We start from the raw sequence: 18,851 nt of genomic DNA on the forward strand, positions 1-18,851 counted from the left end.
CTATAATTGGAGATTTATGTGTGGGAAGGCAAATGGGATGCATTTATGTAGCGCTTTTATCCAAAGCACCCGTCACATACACACTGACATGCCGATGTATCAAGTTCAAATGTCAAACAGTCCAAAACCTGTACATTTTCAGTTTACTGTCACGAGCAGATTTATGACATTTTTGCTTGAGAAATTATGTAAAAGATGACTTGATTATAGGCTAATCATTTAATCGATGAATCATTTCCACTCACCTGAGGCACGTTCAGTCTCAAAACGGTGTGCACCAGTTTGCTACGGTTCCCAGTTTGAACAACATGCGGCTTTGAGATACATTTTCTCTCATTTGATGGATGTGTCAGAGGTGTCATCCTTTTAGCAGCAGTACGCATCTACACCAGATCTTTCCTTTTTGTTGTTTTTATTTCATACTTGCTTTGGTAATGTAACATATGTTCCCCTCGCCAATAAAGCCCCTTTGAATTGACTTAAATGAAACCCTGCCATATTAAAAGGCAGTGCACCTCTGTAACACGACAGGATGCTTAACGCACCACCGTTTCCCTTCAGATAATGGTTTTGCAACAGTTTTTGTGAGGCTGGACACAGCCCTGGTTTGCTGTAGTCATTTACAGGAAGTGGCGAACTGGCAAACTGGCGACTGATCTTTTCATGAACTTCTGCTCAGTTCCACTGTTCCACAGTTGAAGTAGTTTAGTCTGTCAAAACTTTGACATGTCATTGTCTACTTTTAGTTGTATTTTTAATAGCATTTGATTCTGCTCCTGTTACAGATGTCAGGTTGGTTGTATGTGCAGACACACAGAGGTCAGAGTCTTGGCTCCAGCAGCAGTTTTAATATCAGGGGAAACCATTCTCTCAAAGAAAATCTGATCCCCCCCTTTAACCTGCTGCTGCGCACCTGATGCCCTCTACGAATTTACATGTAAATCTGGACAATGAGCCAAGGACCTAAATTTAATAAAAGTTTGACCTTAGTTGAGATTTCAGTTTGATATAATCTCAAAGATTATGATAAAACCGATGTCTTCTGCTGTGGAAAGGAAGTAATTTGTATCATGTTTGCACCAAAACCTTTAAATAGATCACAACCTCATTTATTTGAATTAGTCCAAATGGCTCCAAGCTCTTTTTGATCACTTTGATGTTTCTTTTTGTTTGTCTCTCTTGGTTCCTGAGATGGTATTAAGCTGCTTTGTGGGGTACCCTTTTTCCCTCTTTCCGATCCTTTTTGTTCCAAGCTGCTGTCCCTCTGCGAGTCCGTTTTAAGGATTTGCTTTGCAGGTGTTGTGTTGCGCTGTTTCACTTAAAAGCTCCTTAACTCCTGTGGAGCCTTTGATGGTCTCCATCTTTACAATCTGGCATTGTGTGGAAAAGCTTGAATCACCAAGGCTATCTAGATATAAAATATATGTTATACTAACTTAAACCAGGGGTTGTCAATCTCACACACTATTTTTATCACTATTTTTTTTAGCAGCCATCAACAATAATTGGGGAAGCATCTAATAAAAGGATCTCTGTAGAATTTTAGTGAAATTAAGGTCAGCATCATAGCATTTTCCCTACATAAATCATATTCAATTCAATTCAGTTTTATTAATAAAGCCCAATATCACAAATCACAGTTTGCCTCGGAGGGCTTTGCAGCATGCGACATCCCTCTGTCCTTTGGACCCTCGCAGTAGATAAGGAAAAACTCCCCCCCAAAAAAAACCTTTAATGAGGAAAACAAATGGTAGAAACCTCAGGAAGAGCAACTGAGGAGGGATCCCTCCTCCAGAACGGACAGACGTGCAGTAGATCTCGTACAGAGCAGATCGACATAATAAATTTACAGTTATCCATATGACATAATGACACATAAAGACAGACGGAGACAGAGAGAGATTAATTCAGCTTTGTATTACTCCATATTTTTCCCATGGTTATCCACACCCCACCTTCAGTGGCTCTTAACCCCCCCTAGATGGATCTGCCCCACAGTGTGAGAACCACTGATGTAAACTGAAGCGCAGGAAATCAACTGTTTCCGAGCTGATGCAGAAATGCAGCCACAAAAAAATCTCTTCTTTGTCTGCATTATTTTCAAATGGCTGTCCTCAGGTTTTGGAAGTATGTAATTTGAAGATGTCACGTCTTTAGCCTTGGAATGGTGAGGGACATTTCCCCCACTAATTTCTGACATTTTATCATCTATTTATACAACTTTAAACAACACTTAGTTTGCTGCAGCCCTAAATGTGTAATACAGGTTATAGTGAAACTCTGGAACAAGCTAATTTCTGTGTGATGCTGAAAACTCTTTTGTTTAACAGTAGATTTTCCTGGAGGCTTCAGTTTCCTTGAGGCGAACAGTAGTTCCTCTACACCCCTACTGTTATTGCTTGAGATACGTGCAGTTACCATTTCCCTCCAGCAGGGGTCAGCCTCAGTTTACTCATTACACAGTTCTCTTTTACTGCAATTCAGTGCTCACATGAAAAGCGTTCATTTACACAGGCTGAGTGCATCACCTGCTATATATGGTAGTACTTCCTGAAATTTTAGAATGAATATGATTGGCTGAGTGCCTCCCATGTGCAGTATGTATTTTCTGAAGATGTGAGGGGGGCATGTTTGATACCCTGTCATTAGTTCACACAGGCTGTCTCCAGGAGGAACACAGCTCACTCTGACACTTCACGTGTTCTGGTGTTAAGCCACCCAATCAGGTTTGTTTTTGAGATGAGCTTTGGTCTAATTAGGCTTCAAAGGGCCTGCCTGTGCAGTCATGTAACAAAACAACTGCATGACATCATAGAGAGACAGGCCTTTCCTCTGGCACAGAGATAGAGAGCGGAGAATGACTGTTAAGGAAAAATAATCACTTGCTTTCAAGTGACAAAAATGAAGAGTATTACTTGTTAACCCGGCAGCCGACAGCGGCGAGGCAGCCTGGATATTGAAGTTGGTCGTGATTGTGTCCTAATGTCCCAGAGGACAGCTGTGTCACACCCTTGTTTAGAAGCAGATGAGGATATACACCCAGTTGAGTTTGCATAAATATTCAATGCTGATTACAGTGAGGACGTTTTGATTTGTTCGCCTAATGAATGATTCCATAGTGGAAATAATTGGCCCTCCTCTCAGTATCCTCACCCTGCCGTCTTTCTCCCCTGATGTCTCGCTGGATTTTCCATGCACCTCTTTTTTGTTTATTCAGGCGTCTGTTTCATCACGGCCCCGTGTTGTTGAGCACCTTTTTGTTCCGCGCATGATTTTCCACGTTCAATCAGCATTAGGGACGAGTATCCACTTTGATTCTTTGATATCGCTTGTTAAACGTCCCACACTTTGGATGCAAATAGATTTCTAATTTTGCAGGGGGGGTTGTGCAGGGTGGTGTGTTGTGTTTGTCCCTCATCCTTCAAAGTAAAATTTGATCAAAGCCTCACAGCGGCTGATGTTGGGTTTCACATGTGAGGCACAGGGGTGCCTGGTTTGTTTTGCGCCCACGCAGTGGCAGGAAGGGAAGGAAATTATTTAACCTGAGGTGGCCTGTTAAGGAGTCATTCACTTAAAGATGTTCCACATGTCACCGCAGGTGGGACACTGGGAGAGGGGGACGAGAACGATAGTGACACGGGGGAGGTGAATTGCTCTAACCACACCGGAGTGGCTTCACATGGTTGTCTTTTGTTTCCCTCATTTCTCTCTCTTTTTCTTCTCGCTCCAACTTTGGCTGCCAATGAGTCATCCACCTCATCCCTCCGCCCTTCCCTGTTTTCTCTTTCCTTCTCATTTGAGCTGATTTCCCACCCACCCTTTTGATGGCAGAGCGTGATCTCCTACCTCTACCCCTCCTTCCCAATCTCACACACTCACCCACACATTTCCCCCCGGGGGCCTTTGCTCACTCCCTCACCTGATTCAACCACGGCAGCACACACACTTGCCTGAAGGTTGCACACACATACACATACACGCACACAGGCATGGACACATGCACGCATTTCAATTTTTAATTACCACCCTCCCAATTGCCTTGTGTAAAATTTTATATATGGTATATAAAAGGGATTCTGTTTGTGTAATTGAATTAAATGTTAGTCTACTGCGAACATAAAAATTACTCACAGCAGCGTTCTCATATAAATGTCACTCAGTGGGACACACTCGCCCACAGAAGCAGATTCAGTTACATGGGCAGCATGCTTCATTGCCTGCTGCACGCTGCTTGCTGATAGTAGATGGGAAAATAGTTGTGGTTAGGCAGGTGTGTAACAGGGTTTTCCTGATCAGCATCTGCTATCTCACGAAGACTATATGAGATGATATGTGCAGATCTTTGATAGAGAATTCTATATTTTCATTTGAGAGGGTATGAACGTGTGTGTGGGGGTGTATAGATCGCAATTATCCCATGATTCTACATCCATCTTAGTTCAGCCTACAGTCTATTTTTAGTGCTATTGTGCTTTAATGTGCTGATGCCTCACTGTATTGATCCCACACAAGGAAGTTGTCAGAATCAGCATAACCTTATATAAAAGATGGCCACTCAGGGCATAAAGTGAATCCACCTGTTCCTTTTATTTGGGATGCAATATTGGGATGCAATGTAATATTTAGCTGTATGTTCATCCATGCTAGCGGCTTGAGTCTAGGAACGGCATTGGTAGGCAGTTGGTTCTACAGAGACTGCAATATCTCAGCAACTGTTGGATGGATTTCCATGAAATTGGGTACAAATATTCATATTCCCCAGAGGATGAGTCCGTATTTTCCTTTAGGCCCTAGCACCACTATGAGGTTCACATTTGTGGCTGGGCAATATATTGATATTGTGGTATTAAATATCAACCTGGAACTTGGATATCCTAATATTATGTTGTCTTATCCTGCTTTTAAAGGCTGCATTACATTCAAGTGATTTGACTGTTTTGTTCAAAAATCTCATTGTGTAAATATTTTGTAAAAGCACCAATAGTCAACCCTACAATATAGTCACAGTATTAATATTTAAGTATTTGGTCAGGATATTTGTGAGGATGTCAGCATGCTTTTAACATGGCCGTGGACTCTTTAATGAGCAGCAAATTGCGATTTGGACACCTCTGAGTTATCATTTTTTGGTGTCATTAATAACTGGGTTTCCATCCAAATGTAGCACAAATTTTCAGACAAGGACGGGCAAAAGGAAATGCAAATGTATTCGCTATTCTATCCACTACTGTTAAATGAATACTGGGAGTTTTCTCATGGAGATAAGCAGTGGATGGTGCTAATCCTCCAGTCAAATGCCATTATACTACTGCAGAAGAAGAGGGAGCAACTAAGGAAAACAAGGGATGTGTAACAGCTAAATGGCAACAAAAATGCATTGAAGCAGAATGTTTTGATAAATAAAATGTGATGACATCCTTTTATGTTTGTTTTAATTAATTTTGACTTTTGGATGTTAAAATGCTCAGGGTTTATTGGAAAATATTGAACCACATGAGTATAATTCAACAAATCGTATGATATATAATGTTAGTGTAGCCCAATGCTTAACTGCAACTGTGCAGAAATACCGGGCTTTAAACAAAATGAATAGACATGAAAGAAAAACGATGCACAGTTTTCAAATGTTAACTTTGAATTTGAATATCAGTGTTATGAATTAAGCTTTAAACTATTCGGTACAGCCCTACCAAACGTAACAAAAATTATTTGCAAGTTTTGTCGTTGCCACTCAGGTGTTTTTATGCGCAAATTGAAAATACGCATAAAAACATTGAAATGGATATGCACCAACCAAACAGTGTTGTTCTCCTTCACTTGCTAATAAAGTCATCCTACCACTTTTGTTATTAACCCTTGATTATATCTGGGCTCATTGGCAGTGCAGGTTTAAAACCCTTCATCTAAAACCCTCACTGCAGTAACGCCTCAACGTATGCATGGCATGCTAATCAATAAAGCTCTGATGTTTCTCAGAGATGCTCTGAAGGGGAATCCCCATCGTGTGTTTTTCCAGTCATTCCTTTCTTCTCGTCTCTCGTCTCAAGGCTCCCTGCCGTCCCCCATGACAGCTGTCCGACGAAACAAGCTGCAATCTTCTCCCAAACTCTGCGATTAACGTTTTTCTTCTGCACTTTGATGCCCACTACACACACCCTCTCTCTCCCTCTCCTCGCCTCTTGTTCTCTGTCTCATTTTTATTCTGCTCTCTCTTCACTTTGTCCTTCACCCTTGCCCGTGTCCTTTAACTTCCTGGTACTTCTTGTTCCTCTAATTCTATCTCCATTCCCTTTATTGTTCTTTCCCTTTGGCACCTGTCCTCTTTTTTCCCATTATTACCCCATTTCTCTCTTTCTCTGTTTTGATGTGGTTTTTCTTGGTATTTATATTCGAGGCTTTGTTTGTTGTTTTCATTACTTAGGAAATGATGTAATCCTCTGTTTTGGAGCCTTTTCTGTTTGTGTCCCAGTGTGCCTGGAACTTTATTAAGTGCCTACTTCAAGGACACATTTTAATTCCCTCTCTTTGTCACTGTCTCCTTCTCTTCCAGGAGGAGTTGCGGGAGCTGAGGGAGCAGCCCATAGACCCCCAGGCGGAGCAGGAGATCATCGACAGCATCGAGGAGGTCTACTTCTCTAACGACTCCTTCGACATGGTTCAGCACGAACTGGAGGTCAGAGACTCTCTGTATGAATGTGCGAATTATCGACTGGATGGGCGCCACTCGCTTGTAAAATGATGTCAAGAGACTCACTCCCAAGTTCCCACGCCCTCCTCCGTAAAATAATAATTCCATCAAACCCACCACATTTCAGTAGTTCTGATAACAGCAATATTGCATTTCTGATGTGAATAAATATAGTTCCCTGCCCCTTGAACCTTGTCTGACTGGCAGAGTTAAAGCTCTTTCTCACCTGAGCTGCTGTTTTGTACACTTCTGCTGAGCCGCATGCGTACCGTTGACGTTGGGATTGATGGATTGCATCCGCTCAACAGAGGAAGGGTGTGAAATCTCATTAGATTTATCTTGGTATTGCTACGCCATCTGAAATGAGACTTTCAGTCAAGGGGAAAGTAATTACCTATCATCCTTTGGGCCATGGATTTGCAATATCTTCTTTCCTTAGCAGAGTTTGTTTGCTGTTTACTAAACAATGCCCTCTACCTTCTTGACTAATCTTACTTATGATCTGGCAAAGTCTATTTATTGAGCAAATTCTTTTTGTTTGCTTTGAACGTAGAAAGAGCCACCGCTGTCCGCAGTGAAACCATCTCAATCTTTGCCCAGCGAGATATTTTAAAGATGCTCAGGAGTCTAGATGAGCTCACTCAAGATAGATAAAAACTCTGCTGTGGCCTTTATTTGAATATTTCTGTCTGACACACACCTAGGCTGGACTCTTACCACGCTGAGAAGTAGACACATTTGGAAGCAGCATGCAGCTGTATAGAAGTACGCAGTGCTTACAGACTGTGTTTGCGGATGTGTTTGCAAAAGTCTCGAGTGTTTTTTCACCTGTGTAGGAGGATGAGTTGTTACAAACAATAAGGTTGCGTGTTTGTGCTTGTGTGTGTGATTATAGAAACTACCACCTGAGCTGAACCTGCAGGAGCTGGAAGAGTACAGAGATAAGCTGAAGAGACAACAAGCTGCAGTAAGTAACTCTCTCTGTCTCTCTCATACACACACACACACACACACACAATGAAGAAGACAAAGTAGATTAATATTTGAATCATCAACATTCTCGACCTTAGAAAACATGGTCTGCATAGGCTCTGGTTACACTTTGTCATCCGATCACGCCAGGACATATTAACTGTCAAGTCTGCACGCTCAGAGATTCAATCTTGCTCGCACTGGGATACAACCAGCCAAACCACATGCTGAAGTGGCCTGGTTCGCCTTGAGTTCAGATCTCAGTGATATGTGGACAGTATGTGGGCCCAATCCAGATAATTTACCAAATGTAGGTCTCGCATCATCTTAACGCCACATTGGAGTTCCTCTCCTAAGCAAAAGCAAAGAGAAAGCCAGGTCTGGAGCACAGCTGAGGCCTGTTGTCTTGTAGCACTGCTGTCCGACACCACTGTGCACCACTGGGCCCTGCAACCAGTACAAAAAACCCCAAAATATAAAGAAAAGAAGGGTCTTTCTTGCACTAGAGTTTCTGTTATCCAGTAATTGTTGAAGTCCAACATATTCAAACCTCTCCTGTCATAATGTCTGGTCAAACTAATTCCCTCTGACGCTTTGTCCTAACAGCAAGTGAGTGTCGCTCTTTACCACACACCAGATCGTTAAATATGCACTTCTGCTATGTCATGTTAACAAACCACATAGCTTGCAGCTGGGTGCTCGAGATCATGGTGTACTGGAGACGGAACCACTTAAAAGATGTCTGAGTACTTGCTGTCCTCCCACGTTTACTCTTTTTAAACAGAAAAAACCTGTTTTATATTCTATGTTTGCGGACAAGGACCAGGTAATGTATCCTCATGGAAATATATTCGATCATTATCCAGTCAGGCAGGTCGCATTGAAGTGTCAAGTGTGGACTCATGTGTGGACACAGCTGCATTTTAGTCTGGCACATCTGATCACAGAATGAAAAGACAAATGTAACTAAGGCCACAGATCATTTTCCTTGGCTTTCAGCTGTATTGCACAGCCTTTATTTCTATACAGTGTGCTCATTTGGCACGGAGATGAGTCTCTGGACATGGCACTTTTAGGGCTTTTTGTTCGTGTTGGCGTGAAAGATCATTCGTTCATGTAGTTGTGGGCCAGAACTCTACGTGCTGATTTAAGTCTGAGCCAAGGTCCAATCTAAGGTTTGCATTCCTCTCCTATTGTATCCTCGTATCCTCGTCCGCCAAAAAACAATCAACATAACATTAGATTTAAATAAATAAGCACATTAAAATGAATAGCAATAATAATAATAATAATAACAACAACAACAACTGACTCTATAAACTTGTGGTTCAGTTTGATCCGGACCGAGACCACCTCTTTTCGTCAGACCAAGGATCGACTGTCTGGTCTGGACCATGACCCGGGGAAAGTTTCACCTGTAATTTTGGTTTGGATCAAATTTTAAAGTCTGAAACTCTTGTCCAAACGAGTTGGGTTTGGTCCACGTAACCATAGTGCACAACACCATGAAGTACCGTTGAAGGCTGCTGAAAGAGCTAATACGTGGAACTCGAGTTTAGACCATTTTTCATTTGAGACATTTTGTTATTGCTGATTTCTGTTTGGATTGGACGACTCATCTCCTTTTGTGCTGCTGCGTCACTATAGATGAGAACAATGCTTGAGAGTTATTATTAGGAACTGTTCGCAGTGTTTCTTAAGATGCAGCACCAGATGTGCACAAGTGGCATGTCAGATCCTTATAGTTACTCTTGCCATTTTATTCGGAGCAGTGTGGTCCCACAGCGAGATGAAAACAGCATTTGACAACAATCTTACCTCAAGGTCCATTTGGTAGCTTTTCAAGAAAAAAACAATAACGAAAACTGCTTAAAACCTAACCCGCTGGCTTACACTGCAGACATGGAAAAACTAATATAACTGAAAAATAATTCCCCAAAAGCCTGTTTTCATTTAGATAAAAGCCCTAGAATTTCTGTATTTGCTGCAAGATCTCATAGCAGTTTATCTCAGGCTCCTACAAAGTCCTTATCTGTCCCACCCCAGATCACAGCGACATTTTTAGTCTATCTGAGGCTAGACACATTAACGCCCCTAAACACCATGATTTTATTTGTTGATGGGTGGCCCTTTAAGCCAAATAGCCATAGTTTGAACTCTGATTGCAGAGTGGTCTGACGTCAGGGATTGTGACCATTTACCTAGCGGCTGTCACTCTGAGGTCAGTCAGGTTCCTTGCAGTTTCAGACCGGAGAGCTGGCCTGTCAACAAATTCTATTTTTAGAACCACGTGGTAGAGAAAGCAGCTCTTTTTCCCCTCTGCACCCTCAATCCTCACAGTCCAGTGCAGATTTTGCCCACTTCCCCTCCTTCCTGACAAGCTTCTGTACTTTCGCACACCTGTTCATCTCTCATAGCTCCCTTGGCTCTACTTTTATTTTTTTTGTACTTTGCCACGTCTTCTCCCTCCACACCTCCACTTATCCTTCTTTTTTCATACATGCCACTCTTCCCCCACGTCCCCACTTTTGACGTTCTTGGCAGTTGTCCACAGAGCTGTCTGTCTAGTTGAGGTGAGGCTCCAGACTTTGTGGCCTGTGGCGTGGTGAGACCCACAAGTTAGTAAAGCCCAAGAGTACACAAACGTGCTCTGACACATACCCTCTCCCTGTCTCTCTTTCTCTGGCTGCGAGCCGGCAGGCACCTCACTGGAATAGCCATGGTAATTGGTCCGGTGTGCTGTCAGGCAGAAAATCCACAGCCATGTTTCACAGCAAGCTGGTCAATACAGACCTGCAATCCTGAGCCTAAATGAGCAAACCTTCTACATGTTTGTCTACCTCACTGCCCTGAGGCTTTTGTAAAAAAAAAAAAACAACTTCAGTACCGATCTCCTTTCATTTGTTTGTAAATGTTTTTTTTTTCAAGCTTAATTTTCTTTTTTTGGTATTATTACAGTCATCATCTTGCAGTTGTACATGTTAAATTCCACAGATCTTTTACAATGAGCGTTTAGAAAGAGACAACAGAATATCACATAGACGTAGAGTAAGTATACACATGCAACAGCGTTACATATATACATGCATAAAGAAAAAACAACAACCCAAAACCAAAACAAAAGAAAAATTTACAAAAAAAATATTGTATTTGTGTTCGTCCACTTTCTTTCAAGCCTCACTCGATCCCATTGATCAGTCAGACATTTTCAGAATAACTGTGAGGAGATGGATCTGTTGTTTCGTTGAATAAACGGCTATCTTTTATTTAATTAATTAATAATTAATAATCTCAAATACTTATCGCTCTACAATTCAGGATTGTTGGGTACTGTTAATAAAAACGCTCACCAGCAAAAATGAAGGTAAAAGCCACTCATGTTTGGCGGTTTGCCTCACGTCATTTGTGGGGTCTTTTTTCGCTTGCATGCATGCGGCTTACGGTTTGGCACCTGGTTGCTGCCTTTTTGTTAAGCCCTGACTTCACCTGGGTGCTGTGGGTTTACACGCCCATAAATATCCCAGACACAGAAAAGAAGAAAATACAGGCAGAGGGCAGAGTTATTACAGAAAAATACTTCACCACACACGTCAGTGATGATTGAGAAGGATTACTTCTGTATACATTTTCATAAGTGCTATATCTTAGGCAACGGACTTGCTTGCATTTCTTGAAGATGTCTCGCCTTTCATTCAAGAAGCTTCTTCAGTTCTAAATGACTGGTGTGGAGTCGCGAGCTTTAAACTCTGTGTGGGTGTGAACCCTTACAGTCGTTGAGGTCACATGTGAGTCGTCGACCCATCTGGCCATCATGGGTGTTGTTAGGTTTAGATGGGACCAAGATGGTCCCTTGTGACTTTAACCACTGTGAAACTAAGGACGCATTCACATTGGCACTATTTGGTGCGCTTTAAACGAACCCTGGTCTGCTACCATGGATAGTTTGGTTCGTTTGGAGTGGTGTGAACGCTCATTCAAACTCTGGTGTGGACCAAACGAGCAAACCCTGGCCAGTCGATGAGCCGAGTTTTCTTCTTCCTCATGCTTTTTTGTCTTCCTGGTCAGTGGTCGTTTCGGGCAATACCGCCCCTGAACGAGCAGCTGTTGTAACTGCGTGATGTTGTCCAGGCAGTTTGGGCCGCTTTAAAAAGTGCAGTGTGAAAGTGAACCGAACCAAATGAAGGTGTGAAATTTTTCAGCATTCCCCGCCCAGTCGAACCGAGTCTCCCGGCCTATCCTGGTGTGTATGCGCCCTAAGAGCTCACATGTTACCTCAACGACTCTGTAAGGGTTCACACCCACACAGAGTTTAAAGCCTGCGACTCCGCACCAGTCATTTAGAACTGAAGAAGCTTCTTCAATGAGAGGTGACATGTCTTCAAGAAACACAAGCAAGTCTATTTGCTTACAATATAGCACTTATGATTACCATGACCTGGATGACTGAGAATCTTCACCGACACGAATCTATTGTTTTTTAGGAAAATCCTGCATAGTATATCTTAAACAAATACTGTATCGATCACTCCCTTTCTCCCTGAACACCGTAGATGGATATTTGGTATCAGTAAATATGGAGCCTCCTGCCTTGTACTTACCTGGTCAAAAATACAACACTTTTTCTTGGTAGAGTAAGTTCTTGAAAATATTCTTTGTTATATACTAGCAAAACAACACTGTTGCCATAACTGGGAGCCGGTGTGATTGATTTTATGCTGTGTTGTGGTTCAATATGGAGAGTTTTAAGGCTTGAATTCTAGTAAAATCAATGTTATTTAATCGCAAATGAGATACAGGAGAAGATTTGAAATACACCAGTAGAACACAGTATTAAAGGGGCTGCTGAATTTTTATTTTTCCCTTTTTTAAAATCAGACTTAATTTAACAGTGTACTGCAAAAAAACCCTCACATATTTTTCAAAGACCTTTATTGTATTGGAAAGTCACATGTGGAGGATTGTGTTCGTGTTCACCAAACTAGAGCTGCTTCCACTGATGGAAAGACCTCTCTGTAGGCGGGTAATTTATATTTGTGCATTCATACTGGACACATACTGACTCCACTACACACAGATCCAAGCCCCCAGAGGAACATAGTCGTCAGTGTGTGAAGATGCGATAATAGTGCTTTCAGATTCTCACCATGGGGCTGTTGTGTGACTCGCTTTACTCCTGACGGATGATGATGCTGTAAAGCAACATGATGTAGGTTTGTGTGTACTGCGGGGGGTGGAGAGATACGGTACTGGTACCATATGTTCTGTATGAACTTGTTTCTCTGTTTGCCGCTCCTTCTTCACACCTGCTGAGGAGGTGTGTATGAGCTGATGTGTTGATGCATAAATATCCCTTCTCTTCCTTTTTCTGCCCCTTTACTGTGTCATTCACTGAAGGTTAGAACAGACTTTCTGTAGTGTTGGAGAAGAGAACAGCTGCCCTGTTTCTCTGCCACTGTATCCAAGCTTAATTGGCATCTTTGACACGTGTGGCAGGGGCTCGTCTCAGGGCCAATGGCTTTTTCACGCAGTTAGACTTCAGCACACACAAAAATGTCACGATCCAGAGGCGCACTTTGGCTGTGTCTTGTTGCCATGCTAACACACACATGCTTGTATTTTACTTCTTAGGGCTGTTTTTGACTGTATTTGTCATCTGAACCCTTATCTGTCCCAAAACCTGAACTACTGGCGGTCTCAACACTAACTTAAAAGTAATTGCCAGACTGGCAACCAGGCATTTTTTATGCAGTTATACATCAGCTTAAAGGTCCAGCGTGTAGGATTTAGTGGCATCTAGTGCTGAGGTTGCAGAACTGAAACTTCCCCCATGTGCCAAGCCTGTATGAGACTTATTGTGGCTGACGCGAAAACGCAAAAGCTTTATTACAGGAACTAAACAAAAATCTTTGTATTTTCTGTTTTATCTCATACTTTACAGAACTTAAATCTTAAGTGTTATCAGTTAACGTGTCTATCCTTAATTCCTGGTGTATGACATTCCAGGAATAGCATACATGCGAGTAAATGCACAAACACTTGTGCAGCATTTTCTGGTTCTAGTTCTGACTGTGAAAGCAATACTTAAACATCACTAATGCAACGAAAATTGAAAAATTATTCATTTTGGGATGCATTTTGTGCCATTTGTTGTCCTTATTTTTTACATGTTAAAATGGGGTTGCCACTGATGGCAACCAAAGGCCAAGAATTAGTTGCCAATTTTTCAAAAATGATTGGCACTGGCATTCATTAAAACCCAGATACACCAAACCAACATCAAAGAATTGGTGGCAGCAAAGGCTGACTGTTGCGTTTTTTCACGTGGCTTGTGTCTTAGCCAAAAAGTTGCACTTGAACACACTGCAAGAATTACAGCTAGCGGCCAACTAGCATGTATGTTCTGCGCCTGCGTGAGAGGAAATAACTCTCCATAGCAGCAGATGGCGGTAGTCTGAATTTGACATTCAAAAAGGAAAACCTGAAGGCCGCTTCGCTAGTTAGCTAGTTAGCACACTAACAGCACAAACCGATGTTGAAAGAACAAATGATATTTACTGTACGCCAGTGAACAATAACACAAACAATTTACAGAGTTTCTGCTAAAGAGCTCAATGGCTAAAAAATAATCTTACCTCATGAATCAAGTTTGTTTCAGTCTCACATATTTTGACTTTAATGGTTTGTTTTCTTTCCTTACTTCCGTTTCTCTTCTCGTGTGCTGAGCTGAACTGCCATTCAGAGTGATTTCACTCACCAGCAGGCTCCGATGGCGATTTAAAACGCCAAAACCAGCTGAAAAACAGGCAACAAGGGCTGACTAGTACCAAAGGTGTGGGACACACCGCAAAAACTAGGATAACAGACACTCAGCGACAGCCCGATATTGACCAACGGCCGAATATCAGCTTGGTTTTTGTCGGCCCTTACTGTTGAGCCCTTTACTGTACTGTTATCAGTAGCATTTCTAGAACATCAACCACATCCTAATAATAGTTCACAAGTGCTTACTGCCTTTGAAGGTACAACTCAACAGCAGTTTCACAACATTTTGCCTTCCTATCAACCTCAAAGTGACTCTCTTCACAGAAATGTTGGCTGCAGAGATGTCAGAGGAGGTGATGTTGATAACTCGTGTGAACATATTCAATTTTTAATGAAACTTGAAAGCTAGAGATGACTATCACTCCTGCAGCAATAAAGAATTCTCTCTCACCGCTCAGCTTCTTTTAAAAGTTAGTAACGCATATGCAACCTTTGCCTAAACCCTGAATGGCTGCCAAATTCCTCCTAGTGTTTCAGTCAGGCTGAAACGATGCCCTACTGTGCAGAGGAAGTTTCAGGTGGGGTGTATGTGTGAATGAAAATAGAGAGATGACATCGTTGCATGAAAAAAAGATACACACACACACACACACACACACACACACACACACACAGCTTCAAAGTGAATAGGGGTTATATTGCTCTGTGTTACCAGTGGAAACCTTCACTGTTGAGTTTATGCTGTCTCAGTGCGCAGCTCTCTTCATCAGGAGGACTGACCTTCACTGCTACACTGCTTTAGACTTTTCACTGCTACCAACCCTAATTAGCACCAGCTAATTTAGCTCTAATTGCCTCATACATCTCAGTAAACACTTGCAAGAAGTAGCAAATGTGTTCTTATTCAGACACATTTATTAAAGCCTAACAAATATCTACAGCCTTCCTGCTAATGAGCAAACTGTCCAAACATGTATAATCTGTGTTATCAATGCTTGTGTTCATTAGCTTTTTCACTCTAATAGACGATGTGTTTGAGCTGAGGATTGTAGTCTGCATAAGGCATCTGTCTTCTCCCATGACTTCCCTCATTTTTTACTCCCTCATGGCATGTCAGTGTCCCTAATGAGAAAAATTACATTCATTGTCTTACTGTGGGTCTATGTTGATGATCATTCATTGCCAGTCACTTGTTTTGGGCAACATTTACCCCCATCTGTTAAATATTGCATGCACTCCATCACTGCTTTGCAACCCAGTCTGTGAACAATCAGCCTCCATTTGTATATGTGAGGAAGAGCTGAGAGCTAATGTCTTTGGCCTTGTGGCTCAGGTGGGAGGTTTTGGTTACTCATGGGTTTTCATTATGTATTAAGAAGACTCTTTCACTCCTGTTAAAAAGGTTTGTTCTAGTCAGTGGGTTGCCAATAGGTGGCATTATGGCCTAATTTTGAGGGCAGCTCTGTTAATGGTTGAATGTCTGTCTTGAGCTTCTTTAACACAAATATGCATTGTTTTTTTGTTCGCCATTTCCTCGTCTGATTTCTTACACTTCTTCTGAAAAGTACTGAATATATTCTTCTCTGTGACCATCTTATTTATGCATTTGAATGGTAAAAGACGCAGACACTGGAACCCTGTGGCATGAACAGTTTCAGTTGAGCTGCGTTTGCCATAAAGTAACCAGACACCAGAAGGGACAATAATTCATAAGAGGTTACAGAAAATGATTGAGTGAATTTTGCTAATTTGGCCAGACACCCTGTAGAAGTTGAAGCTAACTGAGATATATAATGCCTGGTTTTGATCTTGGTTTGGTTTAATGATGATCTTAGCTGGTGATTCAATCAAGCACTTGTAGATATCGAAGTATTTCACTTCTGGCCACACAGTGGGATCATTTCTCCAAGAAAAGCAAGGTAAATAGAAGAGACACTGAGACTGACAATACTGAGCTTGTCAACATTTTTCTCTTTGGTGGACTAAGGGTGCTAAAATATCCCTTTGTCATGCTGAAATCTAAGGTTTTCAGCTAGCTAAAGGCATTTTGTCAGTGTTTCAGTCCTTGGTTCCATGTTGCGACACAGATTGGTTTCCCGTCTGGTGGACATGGTTTTTACAGTATGACGTGCTGCGCTCTGTCTCTATCTGTTAAGGTCTCTAGTCGGCGACCATCTTGTAAAGTCATCCCCTCCCCTAACCTGGTCTACTGCATACTAGCAGATATGAACACCTTCTCACTATTGTAATAAACTCACTGAGTGGGGAAAAAGATGATTGGTTACATCCACTGGACAAGTGTTTTTCCTTCTGTAATCATAACAAGCAGCACATTGATTTCCAGCTCATGTATTTGTATTAATTTTTGAAACATTTGAGCTTCATTCACCCTTCACTTTGATATTAAAATCAATTGTTTTTTTTGTAATTGACACGGCCCATGAGTTACAGAAATTGGCACTTACTGAACATACATGAGAATGTAGCCTACTTTTTAAAAAACAAGATATCCCTCCCTGTAACTGTGGGGACATTGTTTTGAAGCAGCACCTCACCAGTTTAAGAAAAATAACCCTGATGATGTCACAGTGATGCCATCAGGGATAATTCAGCTTGGATTTTGAGACTACAAATTCATTTTAGAAACCTGCCTTACAAAGTGGAGGGAGTACCAATTAGTTTCGAAACCTTCAGTGAAACAATACATGCAGTCGATCCTTTTTGTAACGAGGTCTTGTAACGAGGATTTGTTGGGTTTTGCCTGCAGCCAATCACTACTGCAGCAGCCACAACCCATACAGTGTGTGGTGTGGTGAAGTAGAGCGCGATGTATTTACCAAAGTAGGCTGTTCAGCGCACTGAGATTCAACCAAAATATTTGAAAGTAGGGTTATACTACATGCCTGTGATGCCTGATGGCATTTTACACAACTGAATAATTTCAATCACATGATAGGTATCAAATGAAGTAGAAAAAAAAAAAGGTATCAACTGAAGTATTTTTATCTATCACTTTCAGGGTACTGGTATCTTAATTTTTCCAAACAATACACAGTTCTACCAGGCAGGAAAAGTCTAATGACACAACATATCAATAGTTGTATGGGACTACAGACAGCTTACAGTGCTTTAATGTGCTGAAAGTATTTTATGAGAGTCGGCAGTAAGAGTTAACCAGAGCTCCCACTCCAATCTATAAGACCTTGTTTGTAGGGTCCTTCAGTGTTAGCTTTAGATAATCACAGTTTCACTTCAGATGTGAGTCAGATTGGTTGAAGGCACAAGAAAAGACCAGGGAACATTAGAAAACAATGGGAAAAGAGAGAACAGAGACGTCTCTGAGAGAAGCACGAGTAATGCTATTGAGAGAGACACTGAATGAAATGAAACAGAGAAAGGAAGACGCTCTTTTAAAAGGCTTTGGATATACTGCGCTTTAGATACAGACATCGGTGATTGTAATTCTGGCTCCATCCTTGACAGCAAGATTGTGCTGCCCGAACTGTTTCTGTGGGGTGACATTTGGGTAGAACATCAAAATGTCCTTTCACTTTTTAAAAAAAAAAAAAAAAATGTTCCAACTCTGATCTTTTTTTCCCTTCTCTCTCTCTCTTTTTCTCTACCTCTCTGTAGGTTTCTAAAAAGGTCGCTGATCTCATTCTGGAGAAACAGCCCTCTTATGTCAAGGTAAGTTTCCAGTGTCACCTCATGACCACATGAAACAACCATGGCCCGGCCGCTCATCTTAAAAAACAGTCAGTTATATTTGGCCTTTTTTTTTATTTTTTTATTTTTTTTGGGATTGGCATCTTTTCTATTGATCTCTTCTACTTGTTATGACTGGACGTCAGGTTATTTTGATGGTATCAGGGTGTCAGTGGATGTGTTCCTGTTTCAGCTGTCAGCTGCCAACGAGATAACGTAGAATTTCTGTAACCATGGTAATAGGAAATCTTACTCCATCCATGGATAAGAAAAAGGGGGCAATAATCTAGGTTTTTGATTCAGAACATAGTCAGGATGTGAATTTAAACTAAGTCCATGAAATCCCTTCTTTGGATCGCCTGGTGAAGTTGCAGTGAACTGAAATGAACCAGTGTGTGTGTGTGTGTGTGTGAGAGAGAGAGAGAGCGAGAGAGAGAGAGGATTTCTTTGAATCAAGTAAGAAGATATTAAGTCTATTTTTGTTCCGAGCCAGTAGAGACGAGAAATTGTAGGAGACCATGTTGGCTATAACGATGAGTCGGAATGATTTTTGTAACTGGTTTTATTCATCTGATTCATTTGAGGGTAGTGAACAGATGCAATCTCATCCTGTTTAGAAATGAACCTCGCAGCGACAGCAACATTCTTGACCCTTTTAAAAACATGAGCTAAGAGTAGTTTGAACCCACTGCCACATAGAAAGGGAGAGAAATTACCTTTTTTG

At 41.5% G+C, this 18,851-nt stretch overlaps 1 protein-coding gene across 1 annotated transcript in view; it reads left to right on the forward strand.

Moving 5' to 3' along the window:
* Nucleotides 1-18,851, forward strand: part of vps50 (VPS50 EARP/GARPII complex subunit) — a 138,783-nt gene that overhangs the window by 3,638 nt on the left and 116,294 nt on the right. The window contains exons 3-5 of the mRNA XM_033637672.2: nucleotides 6,551-6,673; nucleotides 7,584-7,655; nucleotides 18,056-18,109. Of these exons, the coding sequence (XP_033493563.1) occupies nucleotides 6,551-6,673; nucleotides 7,584-7,655; nucleotides 18,056-18,109 (249 nt within the window). The remainder of the gene's footprint in view (nucleotides 1-6,550; nucleotides 6,674-7,583; nucleotides 7,656-18,055; nucleotides 18,110-18,851) is intronic.

Source organism: Epinephelus lanceolatus, chromosome 16 (genome assembly GCF_041903045.1).
Source record: "Epinephelus lanceolatus isolate andai-2023 chromosome 16, ASM4190304v1, whole genome shotgun sequence".
NCBI classification, from domain to species: domain Eukaryota; kingdom Metazoa; phylum Chordata; class Actinopteri; order Perciformes; family Serranidae; genus Epinephelus; species Epinephelus lanceolatus.